Source organism: Mirounga angustirostris, unplaced genomic scaffold, assembly GCF_029215605.1.
Source record: "Mirounga angustirostris isolate CCGP_5_RB_7025 unplaced genomic scaffold, mMirAng1.0.hap1 SCAF_8, whole genome shotgun sequence".
Lineage (NCBI taxonomy): Eukaryota > Metazoa > Chordata > Mammalia > Carnivora > Phocidae > Mirounga > Mirounga angustirostris.
The window spans coordinates 31,779,676-31,807,570 of NW_026991716.1; the positions used below are offsets into that span (position 1 = coordinate 31,779,676).

Sequence of the window (27,895 nt, forward strand, 5' to 3'; positions counted from 1 at the left end):
TGGGCAGATGTGGTGGAAGGGGGCTCTGAAAGAATGAACTGGCAAAAGGAGGAGACACAGGATATAATGGGGGGCCCTATTTCAGAGCTTTGTTTTGTTTGTTTGTTTGTTTGTTTTTAGAGGGGGGAGGGGCAGAGGAAGAGGGAGAGAGAGAATCTCAAGCAGGCCCAGGGCTCGATCTCACGACCCTGAGATCACCTGAGCCGAAACCAAGAGTCAGGCGCCCAACCGACTGAGCCACCCAGGCACCCCTCAGAGCTCTGCTTTAGGCCTGAACTGCTTCAAAAGATTCCAGTCAAATGGTTGAAAGGTCCTGTCCTCAATGAGTGACTAGCCAAGTGAGGGAAGCTGAATATGCCACACAAGAGGGCTTGACAGCATTAGTAGAAGGACTCAGCAATGGCAGCAAGTGAGTGGAGGCAGGCTGAATCCCCTGGGACCAGGAACTCTTTAGGAATGGGGCTCAGCAGGAAGAGCTTTGGGGAAGACAATTTTGAACCAGATTGGGGTAGCCGGGAACAGTGTGGTTAGAGAAAAGAGAACTGCATCTCAAATGTGAAGAATGAGATGTATGTGAATGCTTGGACAAGGGCAGAATGCTTAGACGTTGTAGAGGGAGGAGCTGAGAGATCGAAGTCTTCCAGGGCAGAGACTCTTGGCTGGAGAGGGATAAGCACCGTGAGTAGGGCGATGAGGGAGTGGGTAGGATGGTGGGAAGAGCCCAGCTGCTGGAAGGGTCTACAGGCTCTGCCGGGAAGCCTGGGTTTGCTGCCATCAGCATCAGGGGCACTCTGGTCCTAGTGAGCACTGAACTGGAGGCAAAGCAAAGAACTGAGAGCCCAGATAGCCCGGTGCAGACTCCAGCAAATCACCCAATGATTCGGAGACAGGCATGTCCCTCTGAAATGGGCCTAGAGGAAGGGCTTCCCAGTGGGTTTCTAAATCGCCCGGCTGGCTGCAGGGGAAGAGATGGTGAGAGACAGAAGAGAGCTCAAAGCAGGATGGACAGAATGATCATTAGTCACTGGGATTGTCCAATGTCCCAGGCCAGCCTCGAAGACTCACAAGGGCATGTATAAATGTGGGGACAGAGAATAGGACTTGGATCTCTGGGTGCCTTATCTTTCTTCATGTGTTCAATCACACTTGAAATTTCCTCTTTCTTCTTCTGACGGTCAAATGCTGATCCAGTCTCCAAAACTCAACTTGAATCCCACTGCTCAGGAAGTTTTTTGGTCCACTCAGGCCTAGGCGTATCCCTTATTAACTCTGAGAGCAGTGTTCCAATAGAACTTCCTGTGGTATTGGAAGTGCTATCCATTGGTGGTGGCCATTAGCCACATATGGCCATTGAGCACTTGGCCTAGTGCAACTGAGCGACTGAATTTTAAGTTAATTTAAATAGCCATATGTGCTTCATGGCTACCATCATAGACAGCACAGTCCTAGAGCATTTGTTGTCTGAACCAGCTTCCGTACTATTTCCCAGATATTTTATTAGGAACTTTACACAGATTATCTTATCAACTGTTCACAGACTCTCATGAGGAGGTATTATCCCCATTTTAAAGAGGAAGAAATAAGAGAATCAGAAAATCTTCCCTAGAGAGGTAGAGCTGGATTTGAATCTGGGACTGACTGGTTTCAGAGCTTAGGCTCTTTTTATGAGAGTATATTTCTTCGTTGGACCTACTGATACTCCACACAGCTTCTTACTATCTACTCTCTACTACCCTTCTTGCCCTCCACTAGTCTTCATGCCCCCTTCTCTGTTCTTTCATTTGGGAATGAGTTCCCAGGGTGGGCCAGCAGGCAGAGACACCATGACCGCCGAGCCTGAGGGAGGTGGAGAGTAAGTGTGAGTTACAGCAGTTGGAATCACCGGGCGTGGCGGACGGCTGCAGAGGAGTCCAAGAGAGTTGGAAGGTAGAGCACAGAGCTGAGTGGAAGTCCAGAAGATTTGAGGCAGGATGTTTGGGGGCACTCTTCCAAATTTCAGTTCTCTTCTTTGCCCCAGGAAGCCTCAGTCCTGCCCCCAAAGTACTTCTTGAAATATGAAAGCAGAGGACAATTAACTGTTTCAAGCTAGGACTCCTGGGTATCGATAAATTGGAGTGATTACTGGTCCACTTGTTCATTCACATTCTGTAAAAATATATATCAAGCACCTTAAGGATTTGGATTCTGTAGCTTGGCGATAGGGCCTGAGAATCTGCATTTTAACCAAAGCCAGGCAACGCTATAGTCCACTTATTATTATTTTTTTTTACAGTCCACTGTCTTGATTGCAAATCCCATTTCTTTATTTGCAGGTGGCTACCTCTACACTTGGGTTCCCCAGTTCACAGCTAGAAGTAGTCTCTTCCTCCTCTGATCTTTTTCACAGAGATTCTCAAGCCTGGCTGCATGTTAGACTCCCCTGGGGAGCTTTCGAAAAATACTGCAGGCTCGTTGCCCGGGACCACTGGGGATGGCGCTGGGCATCTCCTAGGGGAGTTAACTCTGATGTTGTGTAGCCAGGGCTGAGGACCCTCTCACCTTATGTCTAATGTCTCTGTAGCGCTCAACCACACCCTGCCTCATGTTACTTACTTGTCTCTCCTTCTGGCTGGGCCAAGTTACCTTGGGGCTTCCACAGCCTTCAGCATAGTACCTTTCACAAATACACCCTGTAAAACATTTTCAACTGAATGCAACATGTTGCCATATTTTAGCTCTGCTTTAATGCGCACTGTAATGTTACCCCAGAAGTTAGAATCTTTTGCCCAAAGATGGTAAATGGTTTTCTTTGCTCTGTCCTTTCAGAACCATCCTCTTTTTTGCTAGATCTTGGGTGGCCTCTTCCTTCAGCATAGCTCTGTGAGGAGCACCTCATGTCAGAGTGAGAGCCAGGAGGGAGAGGAGTACCTTGGGTTAGATGGGACGGTTCAGGGTGGTGGGCTGGACAAGCTGGAGTTAGCTGGAAAGCCACAAGTGCCCCACTGATCAGGCTTCAGGTTGCTGGTACCAGCCCCTGCCCGGTCCTGGTCCCTCTGCTGTTGACAGCACAGGGGCCGAGGGAAATCTTCCAGGATGGAACTTCTTTGCTCTAAAGATTCTTGGTGCCATGGTGGGCAAGTGGGAGCAGGCCTGGTCTCAAGCAGAACTGAGGCAGATGAGGATTTTTCTGGTGCCCTGTCTTCTCCCTTTCTTCCTCCTTCCATTACTGAGGGCCACTGGGCCCTGCCACTTTCCCAGAGGCCACTGTCCCCATGCCCCTCCCCGCTCCCCCCCCCCCGCCCCCGGCCTCAAGCCTGCTCCTAAGAGAGGTAAACTAATTCACACTAAGTTGAATATTTCTAATCAAGGTAAGTGTGCTACTCAGTCCAAGGGTTTTTGTTTGTTTTTAAATCAAAGAGGAGTATTTCAAATGATGGAATTTTAGCTGTCATTATGGATTAAGTATTTCTGAGGAGAGTGGGGTGCTTTTTGAATTCCTGAAATTACAGAAGGTAATTTCGACCTACTCTGAAATCAGAAGGGTGTTGGAAGAGCACCTGCTCTTGGAGGGGTCACTATCTCTATTTTAGAGGAGAGGGGATTTTGCCCTTGGGGAACCACCTTCAGGACACCCCTTGGAATGCACTGATAGAGGGTCTCACATGCCCCCTCTGCCCCTGCCAGATGTGGATGAATGTGTGGAGGGGACTGACAACTGCCACATCGATGCGATCTGCCAGAACACCCCACGGTCATACAAGTGCATCTGCAAGTCTGGCTACACAGGGGACGGTAAACACTGCAAAGGTGAGGCTGGGAGGGTGCCTGAGAGGGGGAATCAGTGCCACTGCCCTCAGCCACACTGCACATGACAGTAAGGCCTGCAATCCCTGCGAGCTTGGGGAGGGGGTTGGGAGGGGTGGCTATTTTTTCCCCCGGGAGGGCACCATAGAGGCTAGATGAGGCTCTGGTGGGAATAGTTCACAGCCTCCCAGCTTGGCTGGGCAGGGGATCAGAATCATGGGACTAAGGCCTGAGGTGCCCTGACATTGGAACCTCCATCTTTAGGCCCTTCTACCATTCCCACATAGGATGAGAACAGACAGTTTACCCCAGGGGAAATTCATACCATAAACAAACACATTCTACCCCTCTCATAATTAACCAGTGCAAATTAAAGCATGCTTGAGATGTTATTTTCAATGTATGACCTTCAGTGTTGGTAAGACTTTAGTGGACCAGGTACACTCATTAATTCTTGGTGACATTATAAACTGAAAAGTGATTTTGTCATACCTAGCAGGAATCTTAAAAGGTATTTTTATACCCTTTGACCCAGAAATTTTATTCTTAGGGACTTATTCAAGGGAAATTCAATGAAACAGAATAATATCCAGAAGATGTTCTTTATGCATTATTTATGATAGTAAAATAAATGGAAGGAATCCGACAATAAAGGATGACTAAATTATGATATAACAACACAATGGAATATTCTGCAACCATGTACAGTGGTAATTAGAAAGACTGGGTGGAGGGCGCCTGGGTGGCTCAGATGGTTAAGCATCTGCCTTTGGCTCAGGTCATGATCCCAGACTCCTGGGATTGAGTCCTGCATCGGGCTCCCTGCTCGGTGGGGAGCCTGCTTCTCCCTCTGCCTCTCTCTCTCTCTCTCTCTCTCTCTGTCTCTTATGAATAAATAAATAAAATCTTTAAAAAAAAAAAAAAGAAAGACTGGGTGGAGACATACGAAAATGTTTATGACTTAAGTTTATTTTTATTTATTTATTTATTTTATGTTTTAGATTATTTATTTGACAGAGAGAGATAGTGAGAGCAGGAACAAAAGCAGGGGGAGTGGGAGAGGCAGAAGCGGGCTTCCTGCAGAGCAGGGAGCCTGATGCGGGGTTCGATCCCATATTTTATTTATTTTATTTATTTACTTACTTACTTACTTTTAGAGAGGGAGAGGGGGTGGGGGAGGGGCAGAGGGAGAGGGAGAGAGAATCCTAAGCAGGCTGCATGCTCAGTGTGGAGCCTGATGCAAGGCTCGATCTCACAACCCTGAGATCATGACCTGAGCCAAAATCAAGAGTCTGACACTTAACCAGCTGAGCCACCCAGGAGCCCCTATGACTTAAGTATAGATGAAAATAGCAAAATGTGAGGCGCCTGGGTGGCTCAGTTGTTGAGAGTCTGCCTTCGGCTCAGGTCATGATCCCAGGGTCCTGGGATCGAGCCCCGCATTGGTCTCCCTGCTCGGCGGGGAGCCTGCTTCTCCCTCTCCCTCTCCCCCTGCTTGTGTTCCCTCTCTCGCTGCTTCCCTCTCTGTCAAATAAATAAATAAAATCTTTAAAAAAAATAGTAAAATGCAAAATGGTTTGTAGGCTATGAAAGTAACTATGTAAACATACATACACAGAGAAGATATATATATATATATACACATATATATATTTAAACCACCACAGGGCCGAGCCCAGGGGTAGACAGTGGGGGGCATGCTGGTGGGCCAGCTGCCTCAGATCTTCTTTGCCCACAGATGTGGATGAGTGCGAACGAGAAGATAATGCAGGTTGTGTGCACGACTGTGTCAACATCCCTGGCAATTACCGATGCACCTGCTATGATGGATTCCACCTGGCACATGATGGACACAACTGTCTGGGTGAGCAAAGGAGGGAGAGGAGGTGTGGGCAGAAGGGCTGTCTTGTGGGGAAGGAGGCGTTTCCCACAAAATAGAGAATAAGGTCAGCCTCCCCTTTGAGACTGGGCGCTGAGGATGAAATAACCCTGCTGCTGGATGAAAAACATCAGAGGAGATGCTGCTAGAAAGTGCTCCCAGGGCAAGGGCCAGAAGATGACAATAGTAGGTGTAGCCATAGGGAGCAGAGCATGGTGGGAAGGTCATTTGGCTCTACACTTCAATAAATGGGAGGAATGTTTGATGATGATAATGGTGGTGACGGTGGTGGTGCTCCCCTGAGTGCCGGGGAGCCTCTGACCCTTAAAGACTGGTTTTCTTCCAGCTTGTCCTGCAGTCTCCAGGCTCTCCCTCTCCTCACTTCTCAGGCCTCAATCTGACCTGATCCTTGACCCAGGAGCTGGGTCAGAGATAGGAGAATCTCTAGGCAACTCCACTCAACTTTGGTCTCATCATTTTGGAAAATTACTGGGACCATGTCAGATTCTTCCCCAAGTAGAAACACTGAAGCCCATAGCAGAAAAGGATTTGAAATGTGAAGCCAGGGGTCCTTTTCCAAATTCTTCCTCTCTGGTGTCAAAATAAAAGTAAGAGACTGGAAGATTAGAAGAGCAGGACAGGAAGAGAAGAGGAATGATGCCCAGAAAAGCAGCTAGGCTGCTTCCCCACATGACCAAACCAATGAATTATCTGAGGCTCCCTTAGTCTAGGAGAGCCTCCTTCCTACAGGGCTGCCTCTAGACCCAGTCACATCCCATCTTTGGACCAGGCTTATAGGTTTCTATTCCCAACCCAGGCCTCTACAGCCTGAGCCATGCTGGGCCCTTCCCCCCAGCCCTGGCCACCTCTTCTACCAGAGAAGGACCTCACTTCTCTTCTGCCCAGTCACCTGTGAGGGCCTCTTTGAGGACTCCTTCAGAAAGAGAAGCTATGACACTTTGACCAGGACAGTGAGTTTCCTGCAGGACGGGAAACATCAGCTTCTGAGTTCTTCGGCTGCCTTTGACCTTTCTAAGTCCCTGATTCTCACCAAGTCTTTTTTCCCTGCATTTTGGGGAGAACCAACCAGAGGGTAAGAGAATGAATAGGTATGGGAAGAGTCAGGGGGAGCAAAGGTCTACCAAACCCTACCCTTAGGGTTGGGGTTCAAAGTCTCAACTCTACCTTTGGCTTTTAGGGGAACCCTATGTCATCTATGCCCTGGGCCTCAGTTTCCCCACTGAGAATTGGAGGAAGGAACTTGGCTAAAGAGTAGCAAAGTCACAAGGTTGCACTAGAAGGGAGCAAATAGAAGGATGGACTGTAGGATGGGGCAACAGTGGAAAGACAAGGATGGGGAGAAGTCGGGTGCAGTGAGAGAAGGGGAGGGGACAGGTATAAGGAAAAGGAAAGTGTATCTCCTTGGCTTTACAACAGGTACCTCTCTCAGGCAGGAGCCTGCTGGATCCGTGCCCCTCTGCCCTTGGCCAGAAGGGGGAAAGGACAGGGTCTCAGGGCTCAGCAGAGAGGATGGGAAGAGAGGGGCAGATGAGGGCTTCAGGAGCTCAAATTCTAGCTGCTCTGTTTGGACACCAATCTCCTGGATGCCTGCTGGGCCAAGGAAAACCGAGAAGGGCTAGGGACTTGGGAGGGCAGTAGGTAGCACAGAGATGGAATCAAGGCATTGAAATGGGAGCCCCAGAATGAGCTTGGCTCTGAGACCTGGGGGTGGTGATTTGGGGTGGTAATTAGGGTGTGGCCTGGCAGCTCTCCTCCCACCCCTCCCCACCAAGCTACCAGACTGTTTTGTTAAACCAAAATAGGAGAAAGGCTAAGGACTATGGCAGCAAGCCCAGGCATAGGGGGAGGGGAGGAAGGATGGGGCCGTGGCCTGTCCACAGAAATGGTCCCTGCCCTGCAAGGAGTTGAGGCTTGCTGCCTTTACCCACGTCACCCCTCAGACCTAGCGCCATGGCCACAGCTCTCCCTGCACTTGGAGCCAGATCCAAGTCGTTGCATTCCCTGGCTGCAACCACTGCCCCAGCTCCTCTCCCTGACCAATCCCCATCCTTATTGTCATCTCTGTTCCCTCTTGCCCTGGCTCCTTTCGTGATTTCCTCTGCTCTCACACCCAATTCCAACAAGTGAGGGAAAGGGAGGCAAGTCTTCACTTGAGAGAGGCAGGTGCCACTGTCCCCTTTGCACTGGCTTAGCTCCCCAGCTCTGCCCTCTTAGGGTGGCCTCTTCCAGAGCAGTAGAGCATTAGCTGATGAGTGAGCGAGAATTTTCTGGCCTGAGGCTGCGTGCTGCATTGGGGTGGGGAGGGCATGCTGAAGTCTCAGGGCACACTCTGGACCCTGGCCTGCACCCCATGGCCTCACCAACCACCCATCCTACACAGATGTGGACGAGTGTGCCGAGGGCAATGGTGGCTGTCAGCAGAGCTGCGTCAACATGATGGGCAGCTATGAGTGCCACTGCCGGGAGGGCTTCTTCCTCAGCGACAACCAGCACACCTGCATCCAGCGGCCAGAAGGTCAGTCAGCCCACGACCCGGGAGGGCCCAGCCCTGCACCCCAGGCTTCTCTCTACCTGCGGGGGAGTTTTCCCTCAAAACCCCCTGGGTCTCACCCTCTGTTCTCAACTCCACCGGCTCCTTCCTCTCTTGTCCCTCAACACAGTCACATCCTTAAGGGCTCCATGGACAGACACTGTGTTGGAGCAAAATCTGGGGGAATTCATTTGGGGTTGGGATCAGTGTGGGATTGAGGTTACTATGGGGCAGCCTCAGTGGATTCTCTCAATCTCCTAGGCCCCACTGTCCCCCTAGTTCCTCTTCCTCTAGGCATCCAGGCATACGGAGCACTCACCTCCCTCCTCTTCCCTTTTAGAAGGAATGAATTGCATGAACAAGAACCACGGCTGTGCTCACATCTGCCGGGAGACACCCAAAGGGGGTATTGCCTGTGAATGCCGCCCTGGCTTCGAGCTCACCAAGAACCAACGGGACTGTAAATGTGAGAGAACTGGGATGGCAGTGAGGGAGAAGCGCACAGGGACTGGGCAGCGAGACGTGGGAGGAAAAGGGAGCGTGGGAGAGGCAGCTAGAGCAGAGAGCCAGTGTCTGTGCTGTGGAGAACGCTGGGGCCCGGGGAGCAGCAAGCTGACAGGCCTCCCACCCTCTCTGCACAGTGACGTGCAATTACGGTAACGGTGGCTGCCAGCACACGTGCGATGACACAGAGCAGGGTCCCCGGTGCGGCTGCCATGTCAAGTTCGTGCTCCATACCGACGGGAAGACGTGCATCGGTGGGTGAGGCCCGTGAACGCGAGTCCGCCTGGGATGGGGCGAGGGTGGGGGTCGGGGCCCTGGAGAACCAGGGGCGAGGGGGAGCACCTGGGGCCCGGGTGCTGGGCGCAGAATGACCGGTGAGTGCACTGAAGAGCCAGACGACAAGGCCAGGGCTAGTGAGGGACAACCCTGAGAGCTTGCAGGCCTCACCCTCTTCTCCTCCCCAGCCCGCTCGTTCTCCTGCCCCACCCCCGGGGGCCCTCGCCGTCCTCTTTATCCAGGATAAAGTGTTGCCAAAGTGGGAATAATTAGCAGAGGTGCTTGTTGACCAAGGCTGTGCTTGAGAGGGGGAGGAGAGCTGGGGCCACGCGGCTGACGGAGCCTGACCCGAGGCCCTGGGGGACTCATGTGGTAAGATGGGAGCTGTCACAGCCCACCGTCCCTGCTCTGGAACTGGGGGGAGGGGGGGGGGACACAGCGCCCTTTCCTGGAACAACCAGCCCTGAACTGACAAATGGGGTTTCCTGACTCCAGGTTTCTTCTTCCTCTCCGTCCTGTGTACCCCTGCCCGCTCCCCTCCCCCGCGCCCGCACCCCCTCCTCTCTCCTCCACACCTCTGCCTGCAGCCCTCCACTGCCCCACCAGCTCCAGCCTTCCATCCCTCTCGCCCCGGTTGGGGCCTTCTTAACACCTGGATCCCTTTTCCTGGATTCCTAGGCCTTACCTCACATACCGTCAGGTACCATAGCTGGGTTTAATTCCTTGATTCCTGAAGTTTAATTCCTCACCCCTTCTGTCTTTAGGACTTTTGTGAAGGCCAATTACTATGTGCTCACAGAGTGCTGAGAAAGACGATGGGACAAGGCGTGCCCCTGGAGAAGTGGGAAATGAAAGGGAAGGGTTTGGGCAGGGAGAAAGGCTGTGTCTGGAGCCAGGCAGGGGCGAGCTTGTTCTGTGGGCACGGGTATTTACGGATGCCAGTCATCTCATGCACTACAACATGCGGAGGACGAGGAAGCGTGAACACAGTCGCTCTTTGTATTCGTCAGAGACATGACATTCGGCTTAAGAACCAGACTCTCCCCATCTCTCCCCAGAGACCCCGCCCGTCTCTGCAGACAGCATTGCCCTAACCCCCAGACACAGGAACAGGGGAGCAAATGGTGCTCTTAAACGTGTCCTCTGAGTACCTGCTCGAGACCGGCACACACTCTCTCCCGCTACATGTTTCCCTCTGAACTAACCCTTTAAAGACCCTGGGACATTTTTAGGTCTTCATGTCACCTCCTGGCTGGTTTGTTCCAGCTCCTTTCATCTTTTTCCTCGTAAGTCGAATTCTTCTGCTTCCTAAACCTCCCACCATCCCCTGGACACACTCACACATCCCCAGAGTCCTCCAGGAGAAACTGCATGCGGTCCTTAAAGAAAAGCTGCATGTATCAGGACAGAGCTCAGACCCATGAATGTGGGGCCAGGTCCCTCTCTGGTTGCCTTCTGTTCACATAGTCCTGGGCATGGCTGCTTTTGAAAATACCCCTAGTAAGCTTGAGCTCTTCTCTAATGCGAGACCCATTCTCTCTTCTGGACCATGGCTAAGCGAGGCAGAAGAGAGCAAATGAGGCAGCTCTAGGGTTCACAGTTATATTCATCCCGAGTTCCTCTCCCTCTTCTCCAATAGAACTTAGTTTGCCTTGCCCTAATCACATTTTTGTCCCCAGCCCTGGTAGGAGGAAACGTCATTGTTTGGGGCCGCCAGGACATTCAAATTTAGTGGGGAGACAGAGAGGGCAGTAGAGTTTAGCCAAAAAGGTGGGCACCCTTTGGGTCTTGGCAGCGTGTAAAATTTGAGATTGCATCCCAGCTCTGCCTTTGGCATGCTGTGTGGTACTGGGCCCATGACGGCCCCTCCCTGGGACTCTGTTTTCCATCAGTCATCTGGTGGGAGCCTGGCTTCTTCGAGGATACCAGGCAGGACAAGGCTGGGGAGCTAAGTGTAGGAGTCTAAGGGCTCATCACTTGGGGTTAGTGGTTTGGGGCTACAGGGGTGGAGGAGGGAAGGGAGGGGACTGGGGCCCAGTGGGCCACAGTGGCTGCTGCCCAGCATCTAAACAGCTTTTTTACAATGTCAAACAGGGGAAAGGCGGCTAGAGCAGCACATCCCCCCTCAGGCCGTTTCTAATGGTAAATATGTCTGCTCTCTCCGCTTGCTCTCACTGGCTTGCTAGGGGAAGGGCTAACCCGCTGGGGCTCCCACTAACCGCATGCCCACTGGGCCCAGCCTGACTGGACTCCAGCCTACCAGCAGGGCTCCCCTGCAGCTTGGGTACTGGGCCCATTGGGTGACAGGACACCCGAGTCCCCAAGAGCTGGCCCAGGAGCCTTCATGTTGGTTTTGTCTTTTTTGTTCCTGTCCCTCTCCTCCTCTCCTTCCTCTCCTGCTCCCTCCTGCCACCTTCTCCCTCTCCCACCCTCTTAACACCTCACCCTTTCCCCACCATCTGCCCCCTCCCTCTCTCTGCCTTCTACGCAGCAAAAGACCCAGCAGCTCCAGCTCACCCGCTGTGCCCATTAGGTGGCTGAGACAGGGATGGGATAGAGTTCGAGGCCATCCCCTCCGTGGGGCCGTGTCCTTGGGTTCTTACCCACACCAGCTCACAGCAGCATCACTCACCATTCTGTCCCACCGTAACGGGTACCAGCATGACACCTGAATTCAGACTGACCTGAGTTTGAATCCTGCCTCTGCCACTTTCTACCTGTACAACCTCCAGCAAGCTACTTTCTTCTCTGGTCCTTGGTTTACTCTTCTCTAGACAGGGAGACAGAGTTCTCCCTTAGGGTTGCTGAGAAAACTGAGACAGTGTGTGCGGAGCATCTAAGTGCCTGGCACAGAGCAAGCACAGATTAAACTGTGGCTTAATACCGTGACCCAAAGAGCAAAGGGTTGAGGCTCTGCCATCCTGCCACCCCAACCCTGGCCTGGCGAATGCTGCCCTGCACAGGAGGGCAGCTATGCCCGGCATCCTGGTCTGAACTGGATGGACGTTGTACCAGCTCTGCTGCTCCCCACCCTGGGTCCCTCCGAACCTACCTAGTCCTGGCGCAGGACCTCTGTTCTCTCCCCCTGCTCCAGGCCTTGGGGGACCTCTTCTTATACTAAGAGCACTCTTGGAGGGAATGGCTAGGTTTGGAGCCTGAATTCAAGGTTCCCTCCCAGTTCCTCCCATGGTCTTGGGGAATCACAGGAGACTAGAGGGGGAGTGGTACATAGGAGATCCCACTGTGGCTGCTCCTAAACCTGGGCATTTGAGCAACCAGGGCCTGACTGGGGACCCACAGGTAGCGTTGGGCTTCTTCTAGAACCCTTGCCTTGGTGGTCCCCTTGGTGACAAGGGTTGGGCCTGGGTTTTAGCAGTCAAAGATTCAAGAAGATGATAGTACTCTCCGCTGCTTTTCTCATTCAGTTCCCTTGATTCACAGAACCACTCTCCTTTCTTCCCTGGGAGAGGGCTTGGGATTTTGTCTCTCCAATGGGAGAACTCTAGCCTCCCCAGAGGATGGCCCATGCTTCCTCCAGAGTCCCTGGGTCAGGGCCTTGCACTATTTGAACTGATGGTTTTCCCCTGGGCTTACCTGACTCTCCTGAGCTGCAGTTTAAACTTGTTTATGTCCTGCTCTGAATTCAGAAAATAGGGAGAGTGACCCATCCATACTCCCCCTACTGTGACCCCTCAGCAAAGAGAACTTACCAGTCAAGACGAGGCAAGAGAAGAGACTTAGCCTTGAGGTTCTCTGGCTCTCATCTACCTTCATATACCCTGCCTCATCCTCTGGATTCTTCTTCTCCTTTTGCAGCAGTCCCCCCCCCCCCCCCCCCCGGTCTCCTACCTAGCCAGTCTCTCCCCATTAGGAAAGGAAAACAACAGAACAGCCAGCTTATCTCCATTTGGAACTAAAAGGAGGGCTTGGGAGGAGTTGGAGGTAGCCAGGAGGGGCTGGGAAATGACCAAGTATGTGCCTCTCCTCTGAGGATGAGCAGTCAGGCCTGGAACTGGGACCTTTTTTTAAGACAGCTGAGCAAGGAGGAAGGGGAAGATGAATTGGTGGCCATCCCTCAGCTGTCTTAGGGATCACTAGGCTCACTCTTCCCAAGACTATCCCACCCTGACACCAGAGAGATAGTCGGTGGAAAAAGGAGGAGACTCCTATCTGTCCCTTCTTGTTCCCTGGAGGCTGAGAACCACCCTTCCTTAGCTCCCATCCCTCCCTGCGCCCTCCCCGCTCCACCTCCTCCACCCCCTCAGCGCATTCCTGCCTGACAGCTCTGGCTTGTACCTGCCTCACTGCTGTCCACCTTGTTTCAATCAAGTAGGGGGCAGGGAAGTGGACTGCTTGGCTGCACTTGTGAGGGGATGGGGGCTGGGAGCCTCCACTGAATGCTCCTTCGAAAGCACAGGGAGGCAGCTGAGGCCTTCCCTCGCGCCTCCGCTCTCTACTCCCCTCAAGTTTGGGATTCCTCCAAGCAAGTAACCCAATTACCATCCCCGTGCCTCCCTCCTAAACAGAGACCTGTGCTGTCAACAACGGGGGCTGTGACAGTAAGTGCCACGATGCAGCCACGGGCGTCCACTGCAGCTGCCCCGTGGGCTTCATGCTGCAGCCAGACAGGAAGACCTGCAAAGGTAAGGGCTCTCAGAGGACAGGAGCATCGGGGTAAGGGGCCGAGGTTGGGACCAGAGATACAGTACCTATTATAGGAGCTCCTCAACCCCCGGAGGCTGTCCTGATTAGAAAGAACCGAAGGCATGGCAAGACTTATCTCGTCTGCCTTTCCCACCTCAGTTCAAGGGGCACGAAAGTCCGACCAGCTCCTTAGTGCCCCAACCCTACATTGTTTTCCTTACTCTCATTCCTATCCCCCTACAGGTCCCTAACCCTCTTGCTTAATGAACATGCCATTCTCATTTGTCCCTGGCTCTAGAAGGATATTTGAGCCCTGACTGTGTGTGTACAAGGTCACAGATGTGTTCCATAACCTTCTTAACCCACATTCCCCAGACCTTTCCAAGTGGAAAGGCTACACTGGTCAGAGGGAGAAGAGGGTGGCAGTTGGGAGCACTGATGCTGGAGCCTGGCTACCTGCGTTCAGATCCCAGCTCTGCAACCCTGCGCAAGTTACTTAGCATCTGTGCCTCAGTTCCACTACAATAATGGTGCTTGTCCTAAGGATTAGATCAGTTATATATAAATTATATAAAAAGTACTTAGAACAGTACCTGACAGATGGTAAGTGTCTTGTGTTAACTATTATTATGGTATAATTTCCCATATTGTCCATTCTATTTCCCTTCCTTTTAATAAGCCAGGTCTGGGAGAAAGGTGGAGTGGGGGGAGGAAAAAGGGAGGGTAGCCATACTGAAATAATGATTCATCAGGTCTGTGTCGCCTGGTCACAAGGAGGCCTGGAAAGAGGACTGAGCTCCTCCTTTGTGTCTTTTGGCCCAACAGCTGGCAGAGAGGATGGGGAGACAGGGAGGGCTGGGGCAGCAGGTCAGACAGCCAGAGTTGAGAGGTTTCCTGCTGGGAAGGACTGTTGACAGGTATGCTAAGAGTGAAGTGGAAGACTGCCCTCTCTGCCCCCTCCCCCAAGTAGGGGTAAGTAGCCTGGGTCCTGTCTGCCACCAGCTTGGGGAACTTGACCTCAGGAAGGAAGCTGCTCACGGGCCCCCCTTCCCTTCCTAGTGCTGAAAGCCGCCTCAGGCCTGAGCCTCTCCAGACCTCTCCCAGTCCTGCCCCCTGCCTGGCCCCCACCCCTCCCCCAGCAGCTACCCAGCCTCACTGGCTCTCCTGGAGGTCCTGGTGCCTGGCTCTCTCCTAGCTCCTCCTCTCTGAAGGGCTGCCCCTTTGAATCTTCACCTCTCTGTGCCACCCCCCACACCGCTGCCTAGGGCTCTTAGGCCGGGCAGGGACGGGGGACAGCATGGGATAAACCTTACCCACCAGCCTTTTGGGGAACGGCCATCACCACAGAATGAAGGACAGAAACTAGCCCCCTGGTTCGAATGCCTACCTACTTCCTACTCTAGGCAATTCCTTGAGGGCCTGACTCTGCTTCCCATCTGTCCCTTTCTAACAGGGCTCAGTCCCAGGAAAGGTGTTCCTAATGACCACAGATCCCATGAACAGGGAAGAAACAGACTAGAGAGTGAGAGAGGAGTCAGAACAGCAGGCCCAGGGCTCTGCTTGGTTTTCTCTGTCTCTGTGAGGGAGGGAGGGAGGTCATCTCCTTATTTGTTGTCCCCAGGCTTTGGTATCACCTTTGGTTCTGCTTTGTTCTGCTTCCCCAGACATAGATGAGTGCCGCTTGAACAATGGGGGCTGTGACCACATTTGCCGCAACACAGTGGGCAGCTTTGAATGCAGCTGCAAGAAGGGCTATAAGCTTCTCATCAATGAAAGGAACTGCCAGGGTGAGCAGATGTGGGCCAAGGGGAAAGCCTTGGGAGAGGTTCTAGGGGTAGGAGAGCTTCAGGGAGGCCAGAGGGCCAGAGTCTGAGAAAGTCAGTGGACACTGTGGAGAGTCTCCATAGGCAGTGTCATGCTGAAATTAGCAAACGTACCCCTTCCTCTTGATGGACCAGCTCTACCTTGCTCTTGGCAAGGAGGAGGGATGGATTTCTCCCTAATTCAAATCCTTGGCAGGATCTGACCTGCCTAACCACATATGGTGGTCCTGATCCATGGGCACCAGATCTCACAGTTCCTGACTCCAAAGACTACAAGTGGAGGGGGCACAGGGGATGGGTAGGCACTGCTAAATCATTGATCCTAGGGCTGGGCCATGAGGGAGGGTCAAGGCCCCTCATGTGGGTCCTCCACCTAAGCAAGGGGTCCCAGGGTCGAGTGCCCCAAGACAGATTCAGTGGCTTGCATCCCTGTTCTTCCAGATATAGACGAGTGTTCTTTTGATCGAACCTGTGACCACATATGTGTCAACACACCGGGAAGTTTCCAGTGCCTCTGCCATCATGGCTACCTGCTGTATGGTGTCACCCACTGTGGGGGTAAGCCAGCAATTCACACCCTCCACCACCCGGCCCCTCTCATCTCCACACCCTTCCGCTGAACAAGTTCCTGAGTTGGCTTGTGGCTGTGGGCAGTCCCCAGGTGCATGTGCCATGTCTGCATCCATCACGATGACCTGGGAGATACTAAGACAACTAGGAGATGAGATCGGGGAACAGCATTCTGCTGCCATAATTTCTATCTCCCATCCCATCGCTGCCTCTTGACTCCCATCCGCAACTTCCAAATTCCAGTCCCAGTGGCAGGAAGGAGTGGAAGGCTTTAAAAACCTTGTCAGCCAGGCCCCTTTTCAGTCGGTTGTTCTTTGGCTGGGGGCAGAGATAAGGGAGGGAGGTCCTAGGCTTGAGTTTGCTCAAGCCAGTAGTCGTCTCGGAGTGCCTGGGACTCTAACCAAAGGTCCTCACTCACTGCCCACTCCGTGGCTCCTACTCCGCCTCCACCATTGTTGGTATCTCCCTACTCCTTCCCCCAGATGTGGATGAGTGCAGCATCAACCGCGGAGGTTGCCGCTTCGGCTGCATCAACACTCCGGGCAGCTACCAGTGTACCTGCCCCGCGGGCCAGGGCCGGCTGCACTGGAACGGCAAAGATTGCACAGGTGGGCAGCACCCTCTGCTGGCCAGAGCCGGCACTGCACTTTTGGGGGGGTGGAAATTGGGGTCCTGGAAGTGGGGTCCTTCCACGCTGAGGAAGCTGCGAAGTAGTAGGGGAGCAGAATGTAGTCATCTGAGTTAGAGACATGAAGTTTCTGGTAAAGAATCCCCTCATCGGTCTCGGTTTACAATCACAGTTCTCTTCCTCCAAATGAGCGAATGGCGGAGGAGGGTGGGGGAGGAAGGCCCTCTCTTCCTCCGGTCCCTCTCCCCTTCCTAGAGCCAGTAAAATGTCAAAGCAGTCCTGGTGCCTCGAAAGCCATGCTCAGCTGCAACCGGTCTGGCAAGAAGGACACCTGTGCCCTGACCTGCCCCTCCCGGGCCCGGTTTTCGCCAGGTACACAGAGGCGGTTGCTGTAGGGCTGGCAGGGAGGAAAGGCCAGCTGTGCAGGGAGCTCTTCTGCTTCCGCTGCATTACTCCACCCAGTGGGTGTTGGGGGGGGTGGTCAGAGCTGTGACAGCCCCCTTCTCTCAGAGTCTGAGAATGGCTTCACGGTGAGCTGTGGCACCCCCAGCCCCAGGGCCACTCCAGCCCGAGCTGGCCACACCGGGAACAGCACAAACTCCAACCACTGCCATGGTGAGCACCAGCCCAGAGGCCTTGTTCCCACCTTACTCTCTTGCTTAGTAACCCCTATTTCTCTTCATTACTCCTCCTGGCCTTATTTTATCCTGGATCCCCTTCCTTGCTTTGTCATTCTTCAGCCCTTCTGCCTTGCTCCCTCTGCCCCTAACATCTGACTCCCCTGGCTTTCATAATCCTTCTCCAGCCAAGCCCCTGGCTTATTGCCCAGCTTCTCGATACCCTCCACAGCAGTTCCCACCCCTACGGGGCCCCCAGGCTGTGCTGAGCTTCTACCATCCCCCTAGAGGCTGCAGTGCTATCAGTTAAACAGCGGGCTTCCTTCAAGATCAAGGATGCCAAGTGCCGCCTGCACCTGCGAAACAAAGGCAAAATGGAGGAGGCCAGCAGGATCCTGGGGCAAGGTCTGGACTGGGGCCCCCACCCCACTGGGTTGTCTGGCCACCACACCCTTCCCACCGCTCCACTCCTCTGCTTAGCGAGATCTCCAAAAACCCGCTGGCGTCCTGAACTCTGGACAGAGCAGGGGAAGAGGCTCTTGCAGGCACAGGGCCCAAGGAAGTCCTGGGATATCCCCCCACCAAATAATTGGTATCCTACATTAAAAGCGAACTGAGATAGTTGCGGAGATCTGGTGAGGTCTGGCTGGCTTGGGGTGGAACAGTGAGAGCTGGGAGCGAGAACTTTCTCTGCCCCTGGGGTTGACAAGTCCTCTCCCCCAGGTGGTGCCCCCTGCTCTGACTGCCAGGTCACCTTCATCCACCTCAAGTGTGACTCCTCTCGGAAGGGCAAGGGCCGGCGGGCCCGGACCCCTCCAGCCAAGGAAGTCACTCGGCTCACCCTGGAACTGGAGGCAGAGGTCAGAGCCGAAGAAACCACAGGTGGGACTGGGGGCACTGCTGGGAGGAGGGTGGAAAGCAAGGGGTCAGAGGTGGGGAAACCGCAGGTCTCAGCAGCAAAAGGAAGGGGCAACGCCTGTACTAAGGGCAGACCCCGCCTAACACCAAAGCCAGGAGCCAGTCTCTTACTATGCCCCTCCTAGCTCCTAGCTTTGCTCCCTGCCCTCCTGCTCACAGCCACTTTCTCTTCCTTCCCTGACTCATACCATCATCTACCACCAGCTGCCTGTGGACTCCCCTGCCTCCGACAGCGAATGGAACGGCGGCTGAAAGGGTCCCTGAAGATGCTTAGAAAGTCCATCAACCAGGACCGCTTCCTGCTGCGCCTGGCAGGCCTTGATTATGAACTGGCCCACAAGCCGGGCCCAGGAGCTGGGGAGCGAGCAGAGCTGGTGGAGACCTGTAGGCCTGGGCAGCACCGTGCTGGGGCTAAGTGTGGTAAGGGAGCTTGCTGGGGAAAAGGGGAACAGGGGAGTGGGGATGGCCCAACTTGGGCCTCAGAGCAGGACACTTTATGGCCTCTGTTGTACCTCAAATTATGAGGCAGCCAAGACCCTCCTGCCTATCATCCTCCTCTCCCTGGTCCCAGGCTGAAATCTAGAGGGATATCATGTCTAGAGGGACCACCAACCCTCCTGTACGTGGCTTTGGCCCCTGGTCTTCCCAAGCAGGATTCTGCCTCTTCCCAGACAGAGATTCTCCTTGAATCGGGGGGGGGGGGGGGGTGAGGGGGGAAAGGGGGGGCGGGAAGGGGAATCCCAGGCCTGGGTGGTGGGAAATAGGCGGGGGGGTGGGGGGGGTGGCTAGCGCGGCCGACTCTCCCTCAGTCAGCTGCCCGCAGGGAACGTATTACCACGGCCAGACGGAGCAGTGTGTGCCATGCCCAGCGGGCACCTTCCAGGAGAGAGAAGGGCAGCTCTCCTGCGACCTTTGCCCTGGGAGTGATGCCCACGGGCCTCTCGGAGCCACCAACGTCACCACATGTGCAGGTGCCAGGGGAACAAACAATACACAGTGGGGTAGGGTGGGCACTGGGACACCCACGGGCATGGGATTTCCCAAGGGCAGGCCCGGGCTCCAGACCACTCTCCTCGTCAACATCCAGTTTGTGTGCCTCTGTCCCTGAGACTGGGTAATCCGAGGGAATGACCAGGACCATCCCCATCAGAGTTGGGCCCTTGATTCATTGCAGGTCAGTGCTCACCTGGCCAATACTCTGTAGACGGGTTCAAGCCCTGCCAGCCATGTCCACGGGGCACCTACCAACCTGAAGCAGGACGGACCTTGTGCTTCCCATGTGGTGGGGGCCTCACCACCAAGCATGAGGGGGCCATCTCCTTCCAAGACTGTGACACCAAAGGTGAATGGGCTACTCACTTGGAGACTCCCCAGCTTGAACTACTTCCAAAAACTCTCCAAGTCCCCAGAGTAAACCTAAGTATGTTGCCCCACCATCTTCCCCAGACTGGGAAGGGCCCAGCTGCCTGACCAACCATACCGTCCCGCTCAGAGGACACATCCTGACCCTCACCAGTCCCAAGTCCAGGAATTAGGGAATAAATAACAGTCTCATTTACTCCTCTGCTTTGGAGAACGGGTAGCATATTCCCCTCAATACTACAAATAAGTTTCTATAGGTTTGGCACGATGCTCAGTGCCTGAAAGAAAAGGACTGGCACAGTAGCCGACCAGTCTGTCAAGTTTGTTTTTCCCTAGGCTTAAATTCTGGCATGACTAGGAAAGGTTGGGGCTTTGGAAGGAACTTGGGTATCTTCAGTCCCCTGCTTCTCCATGATGAATATGTCCTGCTCATCCCATGCCCCAGAACTCCCACTTGCCTGCCATCTTAACTCCTACCTTTCCCCCTTGCCTGCAGTCCAGTGCTCCCCTGGTCACTACTACAACACCAGCATCCATCGCTGTATCCGCTGTGCCATGGGCTCCTATCAGCCTGACTTCCGTCAGAACTTCTGCACCCGCTGTCCAGGAAACACAAGCACTGACTTTGATGGCTCCACCAGCGTGGCCCAGTGCAAGAGTATGTGGCAGGCCAGGCGGTGGAAAAGGGCGTAGAGAGGCCTGGGAACAATGGCCATGAGAAGAGGTTGGGGGTGGGATAAGTAAACCCACAGGGAGCAAGGCTAGGGAGTGGGTGGGCACGAAAGTCCCACCCTCCACCTCTCCCAACCCACTCAATCCCAAGACCATTGCTGGACTGGGCCCCATGGCACTCTCTCCCTGGACACAGGTAGTGGGGAGACAGAGAGGTGAAGTGAGATGAGAAGGTACTAAAAGGGCGGGAAGGAAGGTGGACCCAGAACTTGGAGAAGAGATGATGAACGAGGAAGGCGGCTATCTACATGTGTCTGATTTCCACTTCAAAACGCTTCAATATCCCTAACCCATTTCCCTGTTGACTTCCCTTCTCTTTCTTGCTCTCTTTCTTGCACCTGGGTTTGCATACAGATCGCCAGTGTGGTGGGGAGCTGGGTGAGTTCACTGGCTATATCGAGTCCCCCAACTACCCAGGCAACTACCCAGCTGGCGTGGAGTGCATCTGGAACATCAACCCCCCACCCAAGCGCAAGATCCTTATCGTGGTACCCGAGATCTTCCTGCCATCTGAGGATGAGTGTGGGGACGTCCTCGTCATGAGAAAGAACTGTGGGTGGCTGCAGAGCTGGGCCAGGGAAGGGCAAATCTGGTTGGGAGGGAGAGAGAGAGAGAAGATGGGTACAGGAAGAACTGGGGCAGTGAGAAGGGAGGCCTTGGGACGAGAGAGGCTAACAAAGGAAAACAGCAATGAATGCTCTATGTTGGGTGGAGAGCAGAGTTAAGAAAGCCAGCATTGGGATTAGAACTCCAATAGTGTTACACATGTCACTTTCCTGTTCTAGCATTTTTGCTGTTCCATTCATTTAAATGTCAAATTTCTTACACTCTGTGAGTGCCCGGACATCAAAGAGGAGTTGTGGAACAAGCAGAGGGCAGTGGGAGAGGATATGTTTATGCTGGGGGTGGGGGAGGTACATGCACAGGGGAGAGCCTCTGTCAGCATGACTCCTTCCCCCCACGGCCCTCCTCCACGAGGGCTTGGGTAGCCTGCCCTGCTGCTCTCCTGACCTGCTGCTTGCCTTCCCAGCCTCCCCATCCTCCATTACTACCTATGAGACCTGCCAGACCTACGAGCGGCCCATTGCTTTCACGGCCCGCTCCAGGAAGCTTTGGATCAACTTTAAGACAAGTGAGGCCAACAGCGCTCGTGGCTTCCAGATCCCCTATGTTACCTATGATGGTGAGCAAGGGCAGGAATGCCAGGGAGGTGGGTGAGAAAGGTGAGGCTCATGAGTCTTAGGAGGGAGCAGGGGGAGCAGGAAGAGTTTCCACTCGTAAACTGCTCCCCTTGGTTGATTTTGCAGAGGACTATGAGCAGCTAGTAGAAGACATTGTTCGAGATGGCCGGCTCTATGCGTCTGAAAACCACCAGGAGATTTTAAAGGCAAGTGAACGAGCACAGCAACAAGAATAGCCAGCATTTAATGAGCATGTAACAATGTGCAGGCAGTAGGCTGAAGGCTTACAGGAATATTCTCATTTGATATACACAAGAGCTCTATGAAATAGGTACTTTTATCATTCCCACTTTACACATAAGAAAACTAAGGCACAGAGTTATAGAACTTGCCCAGTGCATCCAAGTCCACCTGACTGCAGGGTCCCTCACACTACCTTATACTGTGGGGGAAGAGGAAGAGAAGATGAGGAGATGAAATGTCCCCTACGGCTTGTACCAAGAAATAGGGGGGAAATGAGGTACAGAAAGATGCTTCTGCATAAGTCCCTCCCTTCCCTGCCTCCCTCCTCAGTTCCCACAGAAAAGGAGCAGATCTAGCACAGTGTTTCTCAGAGTTAATTCAGCACAACCTGTTTTAAAGGAAAAGAAATGTTACCAACATTAAAGAATGAACTAGACCCGCCAGGGTCTGTGGATCTGTTTGAGAAAATCTTACTTGGGAAGCTACAGTCCTAGCAACAGTATTATCCTTCATAAATTATCAATGCAAGAACAAATTTTATCTTTATGGTTATTAAAATCATTTTTGCATTATCGTCAAAATAAGAGACACAATGACAAAAATCTCCTAGAACTTGCAGACTACAAAGAAAATCATTTCAGCAGTGCTTTTTGAACATGTTTTAAAGCATCTGAACCCTTATTTCAGATGTGCTGTGGAACTCCAATGCATAAAGTAGTGGGGATGAGGGGCCAGAAGTCCCGTCTCTTATTTTAAAAATCTGCTGATGCCATAGGAAGAATACTAGCCTAGAAGCCAGAAGACCTGAGCCTCAGTGCACAGTGCCTGGCGCCTAGTAGGCTCTCCACACGCCATGTTGCTGTCTCAGACAGAATGGTCAGGAAAGGCCTCTGAGAGGAGACCTAAATGAGGTAAAGGGCTACCCATTAGAAGATCAGGAAAGGAGCATTTTAAGCTGAGAAGCATGGGAGTGGTGTGGCATGTTTGAGAACCCTGAAGCCAGGAGAGCTCAGCAGAGTAAGAAAGTCAAGGGGGACTGGAGGACAGAGAGCAGGGTACAAATCACTTTCAGCCCATGGGCCATGCAAGGGACTGGGCTTTACTGAATGAAAAAAGAAACCAGAGAAGTGTTTTCAATAGCAAAAGGACATGATCTAATTAAAAACCAAAAAAGTCATTCTGGCTGCTATGGGGGAGAACAGTCTGTAGAGGGACAAGGGTAGGTGGGAGCAGGGAGCAAGGAAGCAGGGTAGGAGGCTATTGCAAGTTGTCCAAGTGAGAGATGATGGTGGCCTGGACAGTGTGGTAGCTGTGGAGGCTGTGGGAAACGGTCAGACCCCAGATATTATTTTGAAGGTGGAATCAACAGAATTTGTTGTGGTTGTGGGCAAGAGAGAGGAGTCAAGGATGACTCCAAGGACTGGGACATGAGCAAGGGAAGGATGGCGCTGCCAATGACGAAGTTGTAAGATTCTAAAGGAGGAACAGGTGGTGGGATGGAAATCCAGAGGTCACCTCTGGGCATGCCTACTCAACATGAGGAGGGGCTGCTTCTGAGTCAAGGCTGGTATCCCTCTTTCCCACCCCCAACGCTGAGGCTGACATTGCCGCCTGCCACCCTTTGCAGGACAAGAAGCTCATCAAGGCCTTCTTTGAGGTGCTGGCCCACCCCCAGAACTACTTCAAGTACACAGAGAAGCACAAGGAGATGCTGCCAAAATCCTTCATCAAGCTACTCCGCTCCAAAGTTTCCAGCTTCCTGAGGCCCTACAAATAGTGCCCCTAAGCCCAAGACCCAGGTTTTAAAGCCCCCAGACTCCTTAGCCCTCAGAGCCGGCAGCTCCCATCCCCAGATGAGGAACTCTCTCCTCTATTTCTTTTTGGAGGAAAAAAAAAAAAAAATCACTATAGACAAAGCACTCTTCCTTTCTGTCTCTGCCTCTCTCTTTCTCCCTCTCTCTTACTGTGGTCTCTTTTCCTACATGCTCCCTGGAAAAGCCATTAAGCGCTGGCTCTGTTTCCCCTGAGGGGTAAAAGAACAGTGTCCCCTTCCCCTTCCCAGCCACACTGCCCATTTTACTAGCCCACATCCCTGGCCTCATCAGCTTGGAAGGGTGCTAGAGGCCCATGAAGGAAGTGGGGAATGGGGCGGGGGAAGAAGGGCTTCTGCCATTTTAGGGTTGTGCCTTGCTAGTCAGGAGCCAAAATGCCCCCTGGCTGTGCCCCCCAGGATGATTCTAACAACCCAGGGTTCTGCCAAAGAAGCCTTTGACTTACAGGCTTAATGCCAGCACTGGTACTCTGGGGCACATGGTTCGAGCCCTGGACTGTCCACACAGCTGGCTTTCTTGTCTTTACAGCTTCTTTCCTTCTTCCCCCACATCTGCTTGGGGTCCAATCCATGAGGGCTTACAAAAGGCCCATAGCACTGGGCTAGTGGACAGCAGCTGAATGAGGAAAAGCAGCAGGCATTACCATGTTGAATGTGCCGCTGTCACCCCCCAACAGAAAGACTATAGCTCTGCAGGACAGAAACCAGGTTTTAAAGCATCACCAAAAAAAAAGAAAGAAGGAAAGAAAGGAAGGAAGGAAGGAAGGAAGGAAGGAAGGAAGGAAGGAAGGAAGGAAGGAGGGAAGGAAGGAAGGAAGGAAGGAAATAAATGTATCATCTAAAGGACTAGACTACAGAACAATTGGAAGCCAGCCTCAAACACTAATCCCCTTTCTTGTCTTCCTGGCCCAGCCATCTCCTCACCCCTACCTGAGTGCTCCCTGGGGGAGCCCTACTCCCCTTGCTAAGTGTTGTCCTTAAAGAAACATGGCTGCTGACCAGAAGCCAGCCTGGGCCTTGCCCCAGACTTGTCTTTCCCTTGTAGCCCCAGATGGCTTGTGGGCTCCACCAAAGAGGACCCTGCTCTGCAGCCAGCCCAGAGCCACTTGCTGCCCACAACCTTGCTGGCCCCAGGTTGTGGGCAGCAAGAGGAATGTGTGCACACTTGGCGAGCCTTCTGCCCACCCTGTCCACGTCTAATAAGTGCAATCATTTTGAGTCTTCCTATGTTGTCTAGAGGGAGGGGTTTTTGTTTTCTGGTTTTGTTTTTTGTTTTTGTTTCTTTTTTCCTCTATTAGAACAAACCTATTTATAGCTGCCCAAGAGAGAAGAGTGTATGTTTGAAGTGGAAGAAAAAAGATTTTGAATCTCATGAACCTTGAGTGCTGGAGCATCTGATCTGTCTCTGCTCCCCCACCAGTGGCCATTCAGACCTCTGGAACCCTCAGCTGGGGGAACCCAAAACTGTAGCTCAGAGGCACCTGATGTGTAGGAGAGTAATTCTGGGGACTTGACGGAGCAGGAAGGAGAGGGACCTGTGTTTGCTAATCCAATCCTGCCATCCCTGTGCCTCTCTATGGATTCAGCATGGACCTCACGACTGTAGAGGCCGATGGAATCGGTCAGTGATTCTCCACTCCCAAGTAGGGAAAGCCTCCATCTTTTCCCTGCCTTCATCCTGTTTTCCCCTGGTGTACACATGGAAGAGCATCAGGACAAACCCCCTGGGGATGGGCTGACTCAGGGCCCTGAGGCCAGAGACAAGGCTATGGGAACCAAGAATAGGACAGTTATCCAGGCATGAAGTTTGCCTGACCTCTGCCTACCCCTACCGGTTTGCCATTCCCTCCAGGAGTTGACTTCAAGCCTAGCTTCCTCCACTACTGCTTTTCAAAAGGAAGAATCAAGCTCATGCCCAAGCCCACATCCTGCACACATTCTACCCTCATTCCACTGCTGCCTATAAATTTATTTTCCATTTGCTCCTTTTATTTCCCCCAAAGCTGTAGTTCTATTCAATCAAAGGCTACCAATTAACTTCTAGGGTTCATTTCTAAGTGACTGTCCCAGGTTATTGCTCCCCCAGGAGAGTCGACACTACATAAAGAAGCTTGCACCATCCCCTCACTCCCTAATCAGTAGCGTTCACCAGCCAAAGATAGCCTTAGGCAGTAGGTAGCCAAGGTCAAAGCTAGTTCCCCCGACTTCCATTAGCCAACACCCAGGCCCTTGGCAGTAGAGTGTCTGGCTTCCTGTGTCTCTCTTAGTCAGAGAGGGCTCTGCTATAAAGATACAACATGGCTGCTTCCATACAAGAAAATGGTCATTTAATAGAAGTATCCACACTTCCCAGGAAATGCCATGAAAACTGCTTTAATCCACTCTGACCATCCTCATTCTCCACCAGAAGCTAGGATAACTTTCTGATTCTCTCCCTACCATTGCATCTCTCTTAGAAAGCTAAGCAGAGTACCTCCCAACTTAGACCTTCAGGGTCTGGCTTCTCCTTGCTCTCTTCCTTTCCTGTCACCCCATACATACACATAAACATATTTCCTCCAGTAATTCATTCCACGGTTTCTGGAAACTGCAAATGATTTCCACAGTATGGGAAGTATAGACCACTAGGCTTTTTAACTAATGTCAAAACAGATCTTGGTGAGCAGGTAAAGACCTGCTAATGCCCACCACGATTAGTTTAGGTCGTCCAAGTAAGGGGTTAACAATCCAGGCAAAGCTACTGCTGAACATATGGAGGAAGCCAGTCTCGGGGCATCAAACCAGGGGTTAAGTAGACTGAATGAGGAGTCAACACTCAGGGACTCTCTAGGCCTTTTACAGGTCAGACAGAAAAAATGGTTTTTACCAGTGTAAGGAAGGAAGTAGATGGTGTAAATGGGAACCCTTCATCAACCAGTCCCAAGGCCTCTCTGCAGGATGGGGGTGTTTACAGGGCCACAGTACTGTGAGGCTTCATTTCTCTTAGTACAAAACCTGCCCTGATCTGAGTCTGGGAATGGGAAGCCATTTCTGCAAGGACTCTGAGCGCCAAGTGATGCACATCAGAAAGGCACTTAAATCCTCAGCAACATGGCAATCCCTTTTTACTTCTCTGCCTCCCTCTTTCTGTATTATTAGGCCAGGTCCATTCCCTAAACCCCGAGGGAACTCTCAGTCAGGAGAAAACCGACCAGAGCCCAGACTTGAGCTGCCCTACCCCAGGCCTATAAATCCCCAGAAGAAGACACTGAGCTGTGACTGCTCTGACTTCGTGAGGATTGGGTTAGTTTGAGGTAATGGAGGCTCAGATTTGTTGCTGCAAGTTCAGTAATACGGCCCTGGTCTTTGGCCCTAATGAAATTTTTGTATCTGAGAAGTGTTCTCCATAGGCATGTCTGAGGGGACTCTGTAGTGGACTGACAGGTCATATCTCAAAATGTCAGAAAACATTATAGAGCATTCAAACTTTGTTATTTGCTGCTTAACCTCAATATTACAGGCTCAAATTAGGGGGAGGGAGACAAAGTATAACTGACCATAAGCAGAAAATAATGTTAACCTGCTTGGCTTCTTTCTAAAGCACAAAAGTGGAAGCAAACAACACAAGGATATCTTTAAATAGGACCTGTCTCAAAGATAGCACACCCTGTCCTTGGGCCATTATTTGGACTAGGAACCCTTTAAGAAAATATATGATTAGAGAGAATAGAACCCCCAGTTCTGTTATCAGCTTATCTAGACAACACATTGTAGCAGTTTGGACAAACCGAAAACTTTATTCTTCTATGTGAGTTAAACTGAAGTTTCAGAGAATAATCATTACCATGTGGGAGGCTTTTTTTAATGCAGAAAAAGAATCTCAAAATGTTGTATTTATATCTGCCTTCCACTGCTGCCAATAGAGTAAGCATCTCCTACACAATCAACAATAAACAGTAAATGATGCAGTTCATAGAGTATTTTGCACTTGGGGAAAAAATGTATCTGAACTTGTAAAAAGAAATGTTTGGATTTTGTATTGTCTTTTTTTATTATTATTATTAAAATACTAAATGAAACTCCTTGGCCTGGCATCTATTCCTCTGTCTCAATAGTTTATTCTAGAGCTGGAAACAAAGTGTCCTCTGGCTTTCAGATAGGACTTATAAAATTGTTTCATGTATCCATCTTATTCCTAATGATTTTGGAACCTGAAAAGGCTTGTCTCTCTATTTTTAAAGGCAGTATCAAGAATTATCCCCTATGGGGGATCTAGGGAGTAGGGGAAGTTTAGGGTATTGTTTCTCCTCACTATAGTACAGTTCCCCAAATCTAGCCAGGCCACAGATTCCCTAATTAAGATGTCCCACTCTA

The 27,895-nt window shown here is 52.1% G+C and overlaps 1 protein-coding gene and 1 long non-coding RNA gene across 5 annotated transcripts in view; one reads left to right on the forward strand and one right to left on the reverse strand.

The window, feature by feature from the left end:
• Positions 1–27,525, forward strand: part of SCUBE3 (signal peptide, CUB domain and EGF like domain containing 3) — a 37,482-nt gene extending 9,957 nt beyond the window's left edge. The window contains exons 2-23 of one of the 2 annotated variants that reach the window (XM_064597500.1): positions 3,664–3,786; positions 5,522–5,647; positions 8,064–8,198; positions 8,554–8,679; positions 8,855–8,971; positions 11,088–11,135; positions 13,520–13,636; positions 15,302–15,424; positions 15,902–16,018; positions 16,513–16,638; positions 16,914–17,030; positions 17,169–17,273; positions 17,564–17,680; positions 17,999–18,157; positions 18,398–18,613; positions 19,003–19,164; positions 19,368–19,535; positions 20,052–20,213; positions 20,642–20,839; positions 21,318–21,470; positions 21,595–21,674; positions 23,339–27,525. In XM_064597500.1, coding sequence (XP_064453570.1) covers positions 3,664–3,786; positions 5,522–5,647; positions 8,064–8,198; positions 8,554–8,679; positions 8,855–8,971; positions 11,088–11,135; positions 13,520–13,636; positions 15,302–15,424; positions 15,902–16,018; positions 16,513–16,638; positions 16,914–17,030; positions 17,169–17,273; positions 17,564–17,680; positions 17,999–18,157; positions 18,398–18,613; positions 19,003–19,164; positions 19,368–19,535; positions 20,052–20,213; positions 20,642–20,839; positions 21,318–21,470; positions 21,595–21,674; positions 23,339–23,488 — 2,945 coding nt within the window. In that variant the 3' untranslated portion in view covers positions 23,489–27,525. The remainder of the gene's footprint in view (positions 1–3,663; positions 3,787–5,521; positions 5,648–8,063; positions 8,199–8,553; positions 8,680–8,854; positions 8,972–11,087; positions 11,136–13,519; positions 13,637–15,301; positions 15,425–15,901; positions 16,019–16,512; positions 16,639–16,913; positions 17,031–17,168; positions 17,274–17,563; positions 17,681–17,998; positions 18,158–18,397; positions 18,614–19,002; positions 19,165–19,367; positions 19,536–20,051; positions 20,214–20,641; positions 20,840–21,317; positions 21,471–21,594; positions 21,675–23,338) is intronic. The other variant, XM_045866754.3, reaches the window with a different exon arrangement.
• LOC123837668 (uncharacterized) overlaps positions 1–27,895 on the reverse strand; it is a 52,634-nt gene that overhangs the window by 19,867 nt on the left and 4,872 nt on the right. The gene's annotated exons all lie outside the window — the stretch shown is intronic.